We start from the raw sequence: 15,697 nt of genomic DNA, 5'->3' as shown, positions 1-15,697 counted from the left end.
GTGGTGAAAAAAAATCCAAAAGTTGCTAAAAAAAAAAAAAGGCGCAATTTACCGAGACCCGTAGCGTCTCTATTTTTCTGGATCTGGGGCCAGGTGAGGGCTTAGTTTTTGCGCGCTCGGCTGTCATTTTAATTGATACTATTTTGGGGTAGATACGATGTTTTGTTTGCCCGTTATTGCCTTTTATTGCAATGTTGCGTGGACCAAAAAAACGTAATTCTGGCGATACCAAATATGTGTATGTGGGGTTTATTTTATATTTTATTTTGAATGGGGCAAAAGGGGGGTGATTTAAACTTTTATATTTTTTTAAAAACATTTTTTTTTACACTTTTTGCATGCTTCAATAGTCTCCATAGGAGACTAGAAGCAGCAACTGTCTGATCGCCTCTAATAATGAGACAGTATGTTTTGTTAACCCTTTCGCCGAGTATGCTCGGCCGAGCACCGAGTGTTTATAGCGTGTTCGGTGATATGTTTGAATCACTCCCGTGTGCATGATTTCTTACACATTCCTCCCATGTATTAAAGCTGTTAAACAGTCGCAAATCATGCACATGGGAGTGATTCAAACATAACACCGAGCAGCTGTAAATACTCGGTGCTCGGCCGAGCATACTCAGCGAAAGGGTTAACAAAACATACTCGCTCATCACTAATCGCCTCTGTTACACAGAGGTGATGAACAGATCACCTCTATGTAGCAGAAATGCTCCTGTGCTATGAGCGTCGACCACTAGGTGGTGCTCATAGCGATCTTTACATGACAACCACTGGGGTCTGCTGCAGACCCAAGGTTGTCATGCCCACCCATCAGTGAACCGCGATCACGTGACGGCGCGTCGCTGTTAAATGCCACTGTCAGAGATTGACAGCGACATTTAACTGGTTAACAGCCGCGGGTGGATTGCGATTCCACCCGCAGCTGTTGCGGGCACATGTCTGCTGTAATAATAATAATAATAATAATGATCACTTTTTTGCTTTTTTGTATATTTTGTATGTTTTTTTGGATTGGCGAAATTTAGGGTTTCCACGTGTTACTTTACTTAATGGAGCTGTTGTCCCTTCGTACTGTATGTTGGAGGCTGTGAGGGCCATCATACTTTATATAGGGGGCTGTGGTGCCGTTACATTGTAAGTAGAGGAGCTGTGGGAGTCTCATCTATTGACTTTTGTCTCATCGCTCCAAATCACCTTTTTCAAATCTTCTACTTTCCACTTATTGTACTTTTTTGCAAACTCCAGCCGATGCGTCTTATGACAATATTGATGTCATCTATTTTCGGGCCACCATTGCAGACTTGTGTAACGGTGTCACGCTGTCTCTGTATACTGGAGGTAGGGGGCCTAAGCTGACCCTAAGCTGGGGCCCTGACTAATCCCTCAACCTGGAGGTACTGTTAAAGGTACAGAGGTCCAGGCCGCCAGCGTAACCCCTACCTCCTGAGGATCCCTGCACCAAAGTAATCTAGTCCTGAGAAGGACCCCGATCACAACAAAAGAGGACAAGTAATAATATGCCCACACACAGTACTTAGACGAACGAGACAGTACAAGGGAAAAACCAAAACCACCTTGCATACAAAAACTACACAACTACAACAGAGGGAACACCAACGGGAAAGGAGATAAATGATAAAGCGAGGAAGGGAAAATACACTCCAAATACACTTATCTCAGAAACTCCAAATACCACGATCCGCTCTGTAAGTCTGTATGAAATGCTTTCACCGACACTTCCCAAACAGACCAGCAGGCATTTGAAGGAGACTCACTACAGCAGCATTGATTGCAGCTGGGCGAGGCTGGACCTCGTCTAGCACAGAGAGAGAGAGAATTAACTCCCTCACTGCCGAAAACACAAAGCACCAAAAAGTCAGCTGCGAGAAGTCAGGCTGTGTAATCGTGACGATCTTCGTGGCGACACACCCGTGACAGTACCCCCCCTTCTACGAGGGGCCTCCGGACCCTCAGGGCCAGGTTTATCCGGGTGAGTCGTGTGGAAGGCCCGAACTAATCGGTCTGCGTTAATATCCGACGCAGGAACCCACATCCTCTCCTCAGGACCATACCCTTTCCAATGAACCAGGTACTGAAGGGACCGGCGATTAAAACGTGAATCGATGACCCTTGATACCTGGAACTCCAAGTTACCATTGACCACCACTGGAGGGGGAGGTAAAGGTGACGGTACCACCGGCGCCACATACCTCTTAAGCAACGATCTGTGGAACACGTTGTGAATTTTAAACGTAGGGGGGAGGTCAAGACGGAATGCCACCGGATTAATAATAGAACTGATTCTGTACTGCCCGATGAACCTGGGACCCAGTTTCCAGGAGGGAACCTTAAGTTTAATATTCCTGGTAGACAACCATACCCGATCGTTCACACTTAGGTCCGGACCAGACACTCTCCTCCTATCAGCCATACGTTTGTATCGGTTCCCCATAGTATTCAGATTCTTCAGCACCCCTCTCCATACTGAAGCGAGTGATGAGGAAAATCGTTCCTCCTCAGGAACCCCCGAAGAGCCCCCCCTACTGAAAGTACAAAACTGGGGGTGAAAACCATATGCCCCAAAAAACGGGGACTTACCAGTGGACTCGCTCCGCCTATTATTGAGAGCAAACTCTGCCAGAGGTAAGAAAGAAGCCCAGTCCTCCTGGTTCTCTGACACAAAACACCGGAGATATGTCTCCAAGCTCTGGTTCATACGTTCCGTCTGACCATTGGTCTGAGGGTGAAAAGCCGATGAGAATGACAAATGCATCCCCCGCCGTGCACAAAATGCCTTCCAGAACTTGGACACAAACTGAGACCCCCGATCAGACACCACATCGGAGGGTACCCCGTGAAGCCTCACAATCTCCCCAATGAACACCTGCGCAAGAGTTTTAGCATTAGGGAGAGCCGGAAGAGCGATAAAATGTGCCATCTTGCTGAACCTGTCCACTACAACGAGTATGACCGTTTTACCCGAAGACGGAGGGAGGTCCGTAATAAAGTCCATAGACAGATGAGTCCAAGGACGCTCCGGGATCTTCAAAGGTAAGAGGGCCCCAGGCGGACGGGTATGTGAGGTCTTAGAGCGCGCACAAACCCCACAGGACGCGACAAAAGTTACCACCTCCTTATGTAAGTTAGGCCACCAAAACCGACGCGAGAGAAGATCCACAGTTGCTTTACTCCCCGGGTGTCCTGCCAAAACAGAGTTATGGTGTGCCTCGATCACCTTTTGTCGCAACTGATCTGGAACAAACAGTCTCCCCGGAGGTCCAACAGGGGCGTCCCCCTGAGCCTCCAATACCTCCTCCTCCAGCTCAGAGCATACTGCCGAAACCACCACCCCCTCCTGAAGGATAGGACTCGGGTCGTCCGTATTCCCGGCCCCAGGGAAACTACGAGATAAGGCATCCGCCTTTACATTTTTTGACCCAGGACGATATGTAACGACAAAATTAAACCTGGTAAAAAACAATGACCACCTAGCTTGTCTGGGATTCAGACGTTTCGCGGACTCCAGATATAGCAGGTTCTTGTGATCGGTGATGACGGTGACCAGATGGACTGCCCCCTCCAAAAAATGGCGCCACTCCTCAAAAGCTAACTTAATGGCTAAGAGTTCCCTATTGCCGACATCGTAATTCCTCTCAGCGGACGACAATTTTTTAGAGAAAAAGGCGCACGGATGCCACTTACCAGGGGACGAACCTTGTGACAATACTGCTCCCACCCCTACCTCGGAAGCGTCTACCTCTACAATGAATGGCTGTGACGCATCAGGTTGAATGAGTATGGGTGCCGAGGCAAAACATTTTTTCAAGCAGGAGAATGCTTGACAAGCCTTGTCAGACCACCTAGAAAAATCCGTCCCCTTTTTAGTCATGTCTGTGAGAGGCTTAACCATGGACGAGAAATTACGAATGAACTTCCGGTAATAATTAGCAAACCCCAGGAAACGTTGTAGTGCCTTAAGATTCTCTGGCCGATCCCACTCAAGAACTGCCCGCACTTTCCCAGGGTCCATACGAAAACCGGACGCTGAAACCAGGAAGCCTAAAAACTGGAGTTCCTGTACGGCGAACACACACTTTTCCCATTTGGCATACAGTTTATTATCCCGCAAGATCTGTAACACCTGCCTAACGTGCTCCTGATGAGACACCAGATCCGGCGAGTAAATTAAGATATCATCCAGATATATGACAACAAACTGTCCCACCAGGCGGCGAAAAATGTCATTAACAAAGTGTTGGAACACCGCCGGGGCATTAGTCAGACCGAATGGCATGACAAGGTTCTCATAATGCCCCTCCGGAGTGTTAAACGCCGTCTTCCACTCATCCCCCTCCTTCATCCTAATCAGATTGTACGCCCCCCTGAGATCCAACTTAGAGAACCATTTGGCGCCCACGATCTGATTAAAGAGATCGGGAATAAGTGGGAGTGGATACGGATCTCGGACCGTAATCCGATTAAGTTCACGGAAATCCAGGCAAGGGCGTAGGCCTCCATCTTTCTTCTTAACAAAGAAGAACCCCGCAGCCACCGGTGAAGATGAAGGTCTAATATGCCCCTTAGCCAGACTTTCTGAAATATAATCCTTCATGGCCTGCCTCTCAGGACCAGAAAGGTTATACAACCTAGCTTTAGGTAACTTGGCCTCAGGGAGCAGTTTTACAGAACAGTCATACTCGCGATGAGGAGGTAGTTCCTGACACCCTTTCTCCGAGAATACATCCTCAAAGTCCGCCAGAAATGGAGGTAAGACCCAAGGAGTAACCGCACCGATGACCGTGTTCATGCAGTTTTTATTACAGAATTTACTCCATTGGCTTATCTCTCTGGTTTGCCAATTAATAACCGGGTTATGCTTAGTTAACCAAGGAAGGCCCAACACTATAGGAGTGGGAAGACCCTCCAACACGTAGCAAGGCAACAGTTCTTTATGTATCGCCCCCACTTGAAGTTTTACGTCATGCACAGCTTGCAAAAAACTTCCCTGACCGAGAGGCCTGGCATCGATCGAGAATATGGGGATGGGTTTAGCCAACTCACTCAATCGCATACCTTGAACCCGGGCAAACCGAGCATCAACCAGATTAGCCCCGGCCCCACTATCCAGAAGAACAGATATCCTCTCAGTTCTCGTACCCACCACCACCTCCGCCGGTACGAGAAACTGAGACGAACCTAGGGACGAAATACCTACTCCCAGATTGCTGTCCACCACACAACCTGGGATCAACAGTTTTCCGACGACTCTTCACTCTGCAAGGGACGGGATGGACACCCCCCAATAAAATGTCCCTTTCTCCCGCAGAAGAAACACCTTCCTGTCTTATGGCGCACCACCGGTCCCCTCCCCCGAAATGATGTCCCTCCTAATTGCATAGGCTCCTCTGGACTGACCAGGGGAACCACCATATGAGGGGACCTTGTAGTAGGTGGAGTCATCACAGGGGGTCGAGTTATCCCGCACCTCTCCCGAAGCCGTCTGTCAACGCGAATAGCCAGGGCCATAGCGGCTTCCAGTGACGCGGGAGAGTCATACTGTGCCAACACATCCTGTAATTTGTCGGATAAACCTTGACAAAACTGGCTCCTAAGAGCCGGGTCATTCCACTGGGTGTCCGTGGCCCACCTACGGAACTCCGAACAGAATTCCTCCGCCGGACGATCTCCCTGCTGGATCCTACGTAACTTAGACTCAGCAAGGGAGATCCGATCTGGGTCATCATATACGAGTCCCAAAGCAGCGAAAAACCTATCCACTGACTGGAGAGCCGGGGAGCCCGGGGGAAGAGAGAACGCCCAAGATTGTGGGTCCCCTTGTAGGAGCGAGATGACAATTCCCACCCTTTGTTCTTCACTCCCCGATGACCGAGGCCGCAGCCGAAAGTACAATTTGCATGCCTCCCGGAAAACAAAAAACTTGTCCCGCCCCCCAGTGAACCTGTCAGGGAGAGCTACTTTAGGTTCTGGTCCGGCTTGCTCCTGAGGATGCAAAACCTTAGACCTAACGTCCGCCAGCTCCATGGACAAACTCTGCAACTGCCGAGCTAGACCGGCTACTGGATCCATGGTAGCTGGAGAAAAACTAAGTGGGTCGGTGAAAATGTCACGCTGTCTCTGTATACTGGAGGTAGGGGGCCTAAGCTGACCCTAAGCTGGGGCCCTGACTAATCCCTCAACCTGGAGGTACTGTTAAAGGTACAGAGGTCCAGGCCGCCAGCGTAACCCCTACCTCCTGAGGATCCCTGCACCAAAGTAATCTAGTCCTGAGAAGGACCCCGATCACAACAAAAGAGGACAAGTAATAATATGCCCACACACAGTACTTAGACGAACGAGACAGTACAAGGGAAAAACCAAAACCACCTTGCATACAAAAACTACACAACTACAACAGAGGGAACACCAACGGGAAAGGAGATAAATGATAAAGCGAGGAAGGGAAAATACACTCCAAATACACTTATCTCAGAAACTCCAAATACCACGATCCGCTCTGTAAGTCTGTATGAAATGCTTTCACCGACACTTCCCAAACAGACCAGCAGGCATTTGAAGGAGACTCACTACAGCAGCATTGATTGCAGCTGGGCGAGGCTGGACCTCGTCTAGCACAGAGAGAGAGAGAATTAACTCCCTCACTGCCGAAAACACAAAGCACCAAAAAGTCAGCTGCGAGAAGTCAGGCTGTGTAATCGTGACGATCTTCGTGGCGACACACCCGTGACAAACGGTGCTTGCATGGACGTCTGTGATCTCACTATTATGAAGCATACGACACGAGCCTCCTCCACTGCCGTGTTTGCTGTCCCAGAACTGATCAACCTGGTTATAAGCCGACATGTTCACTCTGACATTTTGCCTGGACATCCACCTCTTGGCTTCTGAATGGATGGACGGACTTCATTTCATATTCTTCCAACTGTCATGGCGTTCACATGATGCAGTTTGGCAATTTCTTGTCAGTGAGACCGCTATCGATGAGCTGGATGATGCTGTTTCTCTTTTCTTGGGGAATCTTGTTCATGGCTGCTCTGTAAGGGGGAAGACCGGAGTGTAAGTACTTTCAGAACAAAGGATCCGGAACTGCCGGGGCCGTGCCTCTGGTTGCAGTGGGAAGACAGACTGCGAGACAGGAGTCAGGTGACCCGGAAGCTGGGGGGCGTGTCCAGAGCTCAGGGATCAGGAGACCGGGGAGCTGGAAGTGTGTCTAGGAAGAGGGAGAAAGAGGAGTTTTGCATGGGAAAGCAGAGAGTTGACAGTTGGGGTCCAGCCCCACTAGAGGGAGAAGAGACGCAGGGTCCAGGGAGCCGAGCAAGTGAGGTGCAGTGTTATGGACTAGGGGCTCAGCGGGTGAAACCGGAGACCGCCCGCTGCCGCCAGAAGATGGAGCATTGTTTAGGCGGGGAAGCCAGAAGAAAACAACACCGGCATCAGCCGGCAACTGCCTCGTGGGGAACAAGAGTCAGCTAAGTGTAAAACTGCCGATTACAACCGTGTCGACTCTGCTATATCTTGCCAAACTGTGATTTGTTCTTTTATAGTCTGTTACCTGCTACTCCCCTTGTTGTCCCCATATTTCCCCTGTTACTCCCTGCGTGGAGATTGACCCTGTTACAGTAAATCCCCCTTGTTTATTAACCCTGTATTGGCTGCTCTGTGTTTCTGTGTCACTTCATCTAAAGTACCTGTGTTGCAGCTCCTCGATTGGAAACAGTGACCTTTCGCTTGGGAATCAATCTAATATCACACTGAGCTATTAGGGAATGTGAGAACAGGTTGTAATATGTAGTATACAGGAAGATAAAGATTTTTCCACCACCAGGAGAAAAGTAGTAACAATGCAGTGACATGAGAAGAATCTGCAGAACTAACTAATGATGTGCAAAATAGTTGAAAGTAAATATATGTATGCGATAGCTGAGATGATTGTCTATAAAATGATTGTAGTCTCGTGTTTGATGCAATAGTGGATGGTGAGATATGGAGCCGGAAAGTCAAAAGTTCAAAACATAATTACCCTTTTGCTTGTCAGTGTTTGGGGTGCTGTGGAGCCTTCATACTTTATGTTTGAGGCTGCAGGGACATTATACTTTATGTAGGGGAGCTATAGGGCCATCATCCTATAAATAGGGAAGCTATGGGGACACAGTACACTAGACATCATAGTGCATCAACATTTAATTGTATGACACAGTGATGTAGCAGCTACAGAGTGAACTTTGCCAACACAACCTCTGTCATGTCTTACACCCACAGCCTAAATTTAACAATGCGGCTGACACCTTAACAGTATTTTTCTAAGTGTCCCCAGACCCCATTTAAGTTTGAAACTGCTGATCTACCAATGCAAGTAACACGATGGGATGCCGATGATGTTAAGATAGTTTTACCCCAACTAGAAATATACTAAGTAGCCTTATTGTGGAACTTATGAGTCCTATGGTCTCGAAGAAGCTTATATTTCGAGTCAGGATATTACCTTTTTTGTCCGACAAAGAAGACAGTTGGCAGCTCTTTATTATCACCTTCCAATGGATAATCTGCAGGATATTGAACTAGATGTACCGGTCTTTCAACATTCCCACCTCCATCTAAATAATAAACCAAGGCTGAGATTTGGTTTAACTTTTTATTGATCGTGAACTGCCACCAGGTTGTGAATTACAATAAAGTAACAGAGTAAGAGCAGATGACCATCAGAAGAAGGAAAAAGTTTAGTTGGCGGCAACGGTGCTGGAGATCCAGGAGTTGTAGTTGCAGACCTTGGTGTAGACACCAGGATAGTTCTTGAGGGCACAGCCATATCCCCAGGAGACAATACCCTGGAGCCGTCCACTGCAGACCACTGGTCCACCAGAGTCACCCTGAGAAGAAGCAAAGAGTAATAAATATCATGTATCTATATTCTAAGAAATGAGTCAAGAGACATCTCTCTCGTAGAAGAGCAACTCAAAGTTCTTGAGCCCCAATAAAAAACAGTGACCCCCATGTTTCATGTGCCATTTATAATACTAGTCCCTTTGTTTGTGGCACATGAATCCATGTTCTCCCTCAAGCAGCGGGGCCCCTGAAATTGCAACTTTGACATCGTTGGCTAATAGCTAGGAATTCAATTCCTTACAAGGTCTGTCTCATTTGTTGCACTTGAAGGAATGGGGAAACAGGAATTTAATGACTCTTGATCAGGAAATGTCTCTCGATTTCGATAAATATTGATGCCCAGCAAGCACTTGTTCTTAGTGTTGTGAGGGGAATAGGCTCAGGCAGACACCTGCTAACATCTTATCTACTATCAGAACAGTGGATAGGGTGGGCAGAAATCCAATATGTCTGACATGTGAAGAGAGTTAGGACACGATTGTATACATTAGTCAGTCAGCAGGTTCTGCAGAAATCTAACGTACATGGCTATCTTAACAGCTCTAATCCCAGGGTAACAGATCTGAAATGTATGAGGTTATAAAGCCACATTACCTGGCAAGAATCTTTGCCTCCTTCCAAGTATCCAACGCAGATCATGTTGCCGGTGATCTCTCCGGGGTAGGCGTTGCTACACTGGGCAGCAGTCAGGACGGGGGCATCCACACACTGGAGGAGGTTGGGCATGTTAGCTACAAGTAAAGTTACATAAAACATTAGCATATAGTATATAAAATCCAAAATTATTAACTGTATTCAGTTAAAAAAAAGAGAAGATCATCAATAATTGTAATGTTTGCATGTGTTCTCTTGCAATTTATTATTAAAGCTTTTTGCTGCCTGTTACAGTAAGATATTTACACACAAGAAGCTCGTGGCTGATCTCTCCATGATGGTCTAGCACAGACGTCTCAAACACGCGGCCTGCGGGCCACATGCGGCCCCTAAACCTGCTTTATGCGGCCCACAGGCACAGACCCCTTGACGATCCCAACCTGGTCCAGGAGGAGCCACCGACAGCAGCGCTGCACTGCCGTGCAAAGATCGTCTTCCAGCACAGCATTTCCTATGCCAGCCGCCGGCCAATCAGAGGCCAGCAGCTGACATTTGTGTGCCGGCGCAGCGACTATGATGTCACTGCCATGCGCAGATGTCAGCTGCTGGCCTCTGATTGGCCGGCGGCTGGCATTGATTGGAAATGTTGTGCTGGGAGACAGTCTCTGTGCGGCAATGCAGCGCTGCTGTCAGCGGCTCCTCCTGGACCAGGTCGGGATCGTCAAGGGGTCGGTGCCTGCAGGCCACATCTGCAGGAAGGACGCCGACGGAACGGAGGACAGGTGAGAAGATTCTTTTTTTTCCTCTTTTATGTGTGTGAAGAACATCACAGGGGGCACATAGCCACAAGATGGGGACCTGGATGGGGCACATAGCCACAAGATGGGGACCTGGATGGGGCACATAGCCACAAGATGGGGACCTGGATGGGGCACATAGCCACAAGATGGGGACCTGGATGGGGCACATAGCCACAAGATGGGGACCTGGATGGGGCACATAGCCCCAAGATGGGGACCTGGATGGGGCACATAGCTACAAGATGGGGACCTGGATGGGGCACATAGCCACAAGATGGGGACCTGGATGAGGCACATAGCCACAAGATGAGGACCTGAATAGGGCAAATAGCCACAAGATGGGGACCTGGATGAGGCACATAGTCACAAGATGGGGACCTGGATGGGGCACATAGCCACAAGATGGGGACCTGGATAGGGCACATAGCCACAAGATGGCGAACTGGATGAGACACATAGCCACAAGATGGGGACCTGGATGGGGCACATAGCCACAAGATGGGGACCTGGATGGGGCTCATAGCCTCAAGATAGGGACCTGGATGGGGCACATAGCCACAAGATGGGGACCTGGATGAGGCACATAGCCACAAGATGGGGACCTGGATGAGGCACATAGCCACAAGATGAGGACCTGGATGGGGCACATAGCCACAAGATGGGGACCTGCATGGGGCACATAGCCACATGATGGGGACCTGCATGGGGCACATAGCCACATGATGGGGACCTGGATGGGGCACATAGCCTCAAGATGGGGACCTGGAAGGGGCACATAGCCACAAGATGGCGACCTGGATGAGGCACATAGCCACAAGATGGGGACCTGGATGAGGCGCATAGCCACAAGATGAGGACCTGGATGGGGCACATAGCCACAAGATGGGGACATGGAAGGGGCACATAGCCACAAGATGGGGACCTGGATGGGGCACATAGCCACAGGATGGGGACCTGGATGGGGCACATAGCCACAGAATGGGGCACATTGCCACAGGATGGGGACCTGGATGGGGCACATAGACACAGGATAGGGACCTGGATGGGGCACATAGCCACAGGATGGGGCACATAGCCACAGGATGGGGACCTGGATGGGGCACATAGCCACAGGATGGGGCACATTGCCACAGGATGGGGACCTGGATGGGGCACATAGCCACAAGATGGGGATTTGGATGGGGCACATTAGTACAAGATGGGGACCATTACTACAAGATGTTTGCCAATATTACTATATGGTGCTAATTGTAAGACAATATTACTGTATGTTGCCAATTGGGGGAAATAAAATTGTAAAAATTAAATAAATAAAAATAAAGCATGAAAAGATATTTGTCACTAAAAATGCTGTTTTATATATAAACTAAAGTAAACACAAAAAAGTGCACGTTTATTATCGCCACATCCGTAATGACCCAAGCTATAAAAAAATAAACATAGCAAAAATGTTCAAAAGGTGTATACAAAAAAAAATGGTATCACTAAAAATGTCACTTTGAACAAAGAATGCGGCCCGCCAAATTCAAATTTTTTCCATGTGTGGCCCATATACCCAGCCGAGTTTGAGACCCCTGGTCTAGCATATATTTCCTCAACCAAAAAATGTATCTGTCATTATATCTTTTCCCTAATTGTTAATTGTACACAGGGCTCTATCTAAGGTAGGAAAGATCTAGAAAAATTATGTTTGAATTGGAGCAGTATGTGACCGTGCTAAACTCAATTTAGAACATAAAATTTATCAACTTCATTTCAACATTTTCCCCATCTGATCATCAGCAAAAGATAGTGATGGTTTTAAAAGAGTTTTTATCTAAATATTTTGTCTTGATATTGGCCAAATGGGGCATATCATGCTGGTTATCCTAGTTGGTACCACCCATGTAAGAATCCATAAAAAGAGAACAGCTACAAAGTAATTATTAGCTCTTAGTGACTCCAACGTTTCTCAGGAATTTTATTTTTAAGTCTATAAAAAAATAGTCTGATATTTCTAATTTCTCACTTATATAACCCCACTTAATAATGTATTTGAGTTATTTAACAAAAGTCTACACCCCTGAGGAGTTTCTACCTCTGAGAAGTCTCCACCCATGAGCAGTCTCTACGTCTGAGCAGTTTAAAATCCTGAGCAAACGTCAGCTAAGTACATATCAGTGGCTCGTAAACTTGTAAATCAGTGACTTTATTTCTTGACTTACTTCCACTGCTGAGGGTGTTGCCCCATCCGGAGATCAGACAGCTGGTGCCAGCAGCAGGGCAGCCACTGGGCAGGCCTACAGCCTGGACGTAGGAGTTGAGGGTGGCAGCAGAAGCCAGCTTGATCATCATGATGTCATTGTCCAGGGTCCTGGAGTTGTAGCTGGCATGTCTGATGACTTTGGCAGAGTTGATGAACTGCTCGGTACCTTCACTGACAGCGATGTTGTGCTCTCCCAGTCTGACCTGTAAGCTCCTGGAAGAAGATAATAAATGATTAAATTAATAATTAAGCTAGATGAATTAAGAAAGTAATAAACATTTGTGCTAGGATTGTGCTACATAATAAAAATCCCATAAAATACGAAACAGAATACTAAGCTCGATTTATAATTAAGATTACACCATATGTATATGTTTTGTATTGCAGCACTAGCTTTAAAGTGTTTGTCAAAATTTAGGGAAACACGCTGGTTTTCCTTCAGAAATATCACCACATATGTCCATAGGTTGTTTGTGGTTTTACAATTTAGCCACATTCAAGTTGATAAAGTTATCCTGCAATCCAGTTGCATCCCATACACAAGAGTGTCTTCAAAGAAAATAACCATAACTTTCTAAACCTCAGAGAACCTCTTTAAAAACGGATGAATACTTTGCTCCTTGAGTGTAGGTGTGTAGATGTGTAGGACATGCTCATTGTTTTAAGATCTAACAAACCTTTATTAAAGTCATAGGAAGGTCTTTATAAGATCTGACAGAACTGAAGTCCAGTGTCCACGTTATTAAAGGGTTTTTCTAAAACAATGGTGGCCACAAATTTTTGAGTTGTACGAAATCCAACCCTTAGGGATCTCACCAACCATCAGGGCAAACATCAAATATTTATTAATAATTCATGCTTTTATCCCACAAAATTTAATGAATTATTTTTATCCCTAGACATAATGTTGTTTCAACTTTCCACATTTATATATTTGAGAATGTCATGGCCGTCCATTTTAGCAAACTAAACTCTTGTCAATTCCATATTTACATTGTGCTGCTCAACAATAGAAAATAGTGAATAACAAACGCTGAACCATTAAATTGATTTAAGTCTTGGTCAGAATTCCAGTAACTTACGACTTGTAGCAGTGAGCGGCGGAGATCACCCACAGGCTGTTGATTAGGGATCCACCACAGAAGTGGTAGCCGGAGTTCAGGGACACCTGCCAGGGGACGGAGTTCTTGCCACAGGTGTAACCTCCCACAATCTTGTCATCATCTTCAAAAGCAGCTGAGAACATTACAAATAAACAGGTTTTATGTTGTTCACTCTGACGTCTCATGAGCGTAACATAATGAAGATTAAAGAATATAATCATGAACATCAAAAACCCTCATGAGAATCAATATAAAAACAATTATGAAAATTAACAATGGACTTCGGAAAGAAGCAGCGGACTCACCAGCTGCTCCAAGGAGCACACAGATCAGGAGAAGTTTCATGATGGATCCAGAATGAGTATGGAGCATAAACCACAGATATTTATACCCAAAAAGCTATCATCCCTCAACCTCCTCCTCACCCAAAAGAAAGTTAATCAGTATCTACATAACCTAAAATATACATGTAATCTATCGACGAAGGTCACTTTGTTGGGAATGTGCTTCTGACCTGTTGATTAGTTATAACCTTGGATGTTAATTTTCCACCCCAGAAAATAAATTTAGCATCTCTTAAGTTCTTTGCATTAGGTTGTAATACTGCAACATATACATTTAGGCCAGTTTTCGGTTAGTACTCGGTCAGTATTTTTTTTTAATCTTACCACCTGAACAAGAAACAAATCTACCAAGTTCTGTGCAGTGGGCAACTGAGCCAAAGGAACCAAATGGCATTGTTTAGAAAATCGGTTTACAATAACCCACACCATAGTGACGCGCCCCCTGGGCCGTGTGTGTGGGAATACCCGGAGCCGGGTCTCTGTGTAATGTCAGGGGTTGTAGTCTCCGTGGCGGCGACCTGGTCCCGTGGCTCAGGGTGGTCAAACCAGTGGCGGATCTGTGTCTTTGGTTTTGTAATGTTTAAATGTCCGACTACGCCACCCGTGGATTGCGGTCACTGAGAACCGCTGCTGCGGGGCAGACCGCTGAGGCTGATGTTGTGTGCACAGCAGAGGGTAGTATAACTCCCCACGGGAGGAGTATAGCCTCTCTGCGTCTTCTGCCAGGATGAGCTCTATCAGCTCCAATCCCTGGTCTTCAGCTCCTGGCTCCTACAGAGCTCCTTGCTGCTGCTCTGTCCCTTCCTCTGGAACTAGACTAGACTAAACTCTCTAACCCCGCCCCAGATCCAGTTTATAAAGGGCAGGTTCCTCCCCTCCCTGGACTGGGGCAGGAGGCGTGGCATGCAAATGTGCTCCTGACCAGGAAAACCCATGCTCGCTCTCAGACATGGTATTTCTACCACTGTGGCAACCAGACCCCTGGGGTGCCACATTCCCCCCTAGTAAATTTTAGTACTCCGGGACTAAACACATTTTATGAAAATATACATAACAGGGTATAAACAATAACACAACAACATATGTACAAGGAGTTCAGTTTTTTTTATAGGTCACGGCGCCTCCGTAACCAGGTGTCCATGTGACCCAAGATGTATTTTGAGGGACCCGTCCCAAACCCTCCACGTAGGCCCTGGGGTGGCTACAGGGCATAGATGATCCAGCGTTGGACCACGTCTTCAGCCACCTCCATGGGTTTTTGTTCTGTGGTCTGGCACAAAAGGGTACTTAACAGGTGCAACTATTTACTAGGTACATTTCCGGTTATTCATTGTCCATAACCTGTTTGTCCATAAACCCTGTCGGGTAACTAGAGAAACATAAGTATTCAGGTAACAAACACAAAACATTCCAACATTTTCAATATACAGGTATATATATATCACATTTAAATTCTCCAGCGAGCTGGCATTTGACCCCTAGTGCTCCTGGTGGACCTACGTAACACACTATCTGGTGGTGTTCTTTCTGGGTCCCCTGTTTCTACCCCTTGTGTAGTGGGCTCGCTAGTGTCTGCACTACAGGTGTTTGTAGATGTTACGGGTAGGCTGGGCAGCTTTCTGCGTACTCTTTGGCTTACCACGGGCACGGCAGGCTCACTACTAGCAGAGGGTTGATTCTCCTGGGCTGCTGGTATGGAATCTTCTG

General features: G+C 47.0%; 1 protein-coding gene across 1 annotated transcript; it reads right to left on the bottom strand.

Annotated features, from left to right (window-relative positions):
* Positions 1-8,639: 8,639 nt before the first annotated feature.
* Positions 8,640-14,072, bottom strand: LOC141273231 (trypsin-like). The gene is made up of 5 exons (XM_073684801.1): positions 13,952-14,072; positions 13,626-13,779; positions 12,503-12,756; positions 9,499-9,635; positions 8,640-8,888 (listed from the first exon to the last, which is right to left on the bottom strand). The coding sequence occupies exons 1-5, from the start codon at positions 14,016-14,018 to the stop codon at positions 8,739-8,741; spliced, it is 762 nt and encodes a 253-aa protein (XP_073540902.1). The 5' UTR covers positions 14,019-14,072; the 3' UTR covers positions 8,640-8,738.
* Positions 14,073-15,697: the final 1,625 nt, after the last annotated feature.

Source organism: Phyllobates terribilis, unplaced genomic scaffold, assembly GCF_046119375.1.
Source record: "Phyllobates terribilis strain yellow unplaced genomic scaffold, ASM4611937v1 Scaffold_5__5_contigs__length_657084704, whole genome shotgun sequence".
Classification (NCBI taxonomy): Eukaryota; Metazoa; Chordata; class Amphibia; order Anura; family Dendrobatidae; genus Phyllobates; species Phyllobates terribilis.
This window is presented reverse-complemented; position numbering and strand designations above follow the sequence as displayed.

Bases quoted from the DNA above. Each gene is read 5' to 3' on its own strand.
- LOC141273231 (XM_073684801.1), bottom strand. From the start codon at position 14,018: ATGCTCCATACTCATTCTGGATCCATCATGAAACTTCTCCTGATCTGT. The intron at 9,636-12,502 runs GTAAGTCAAGAA...CTTTACTTGTAG, and splicing joins CAACACCCTCAGCAGTGGAA to CTAACATGCCCAACCTCCTC. The intron at 8,889-9,498 runs GTAATGTGGCTT...GCTTCTTCTCAG, and splicing joins GAGGCAAAGATTCTTGCCAG to GGTGACTCTGGTGGACCAGT.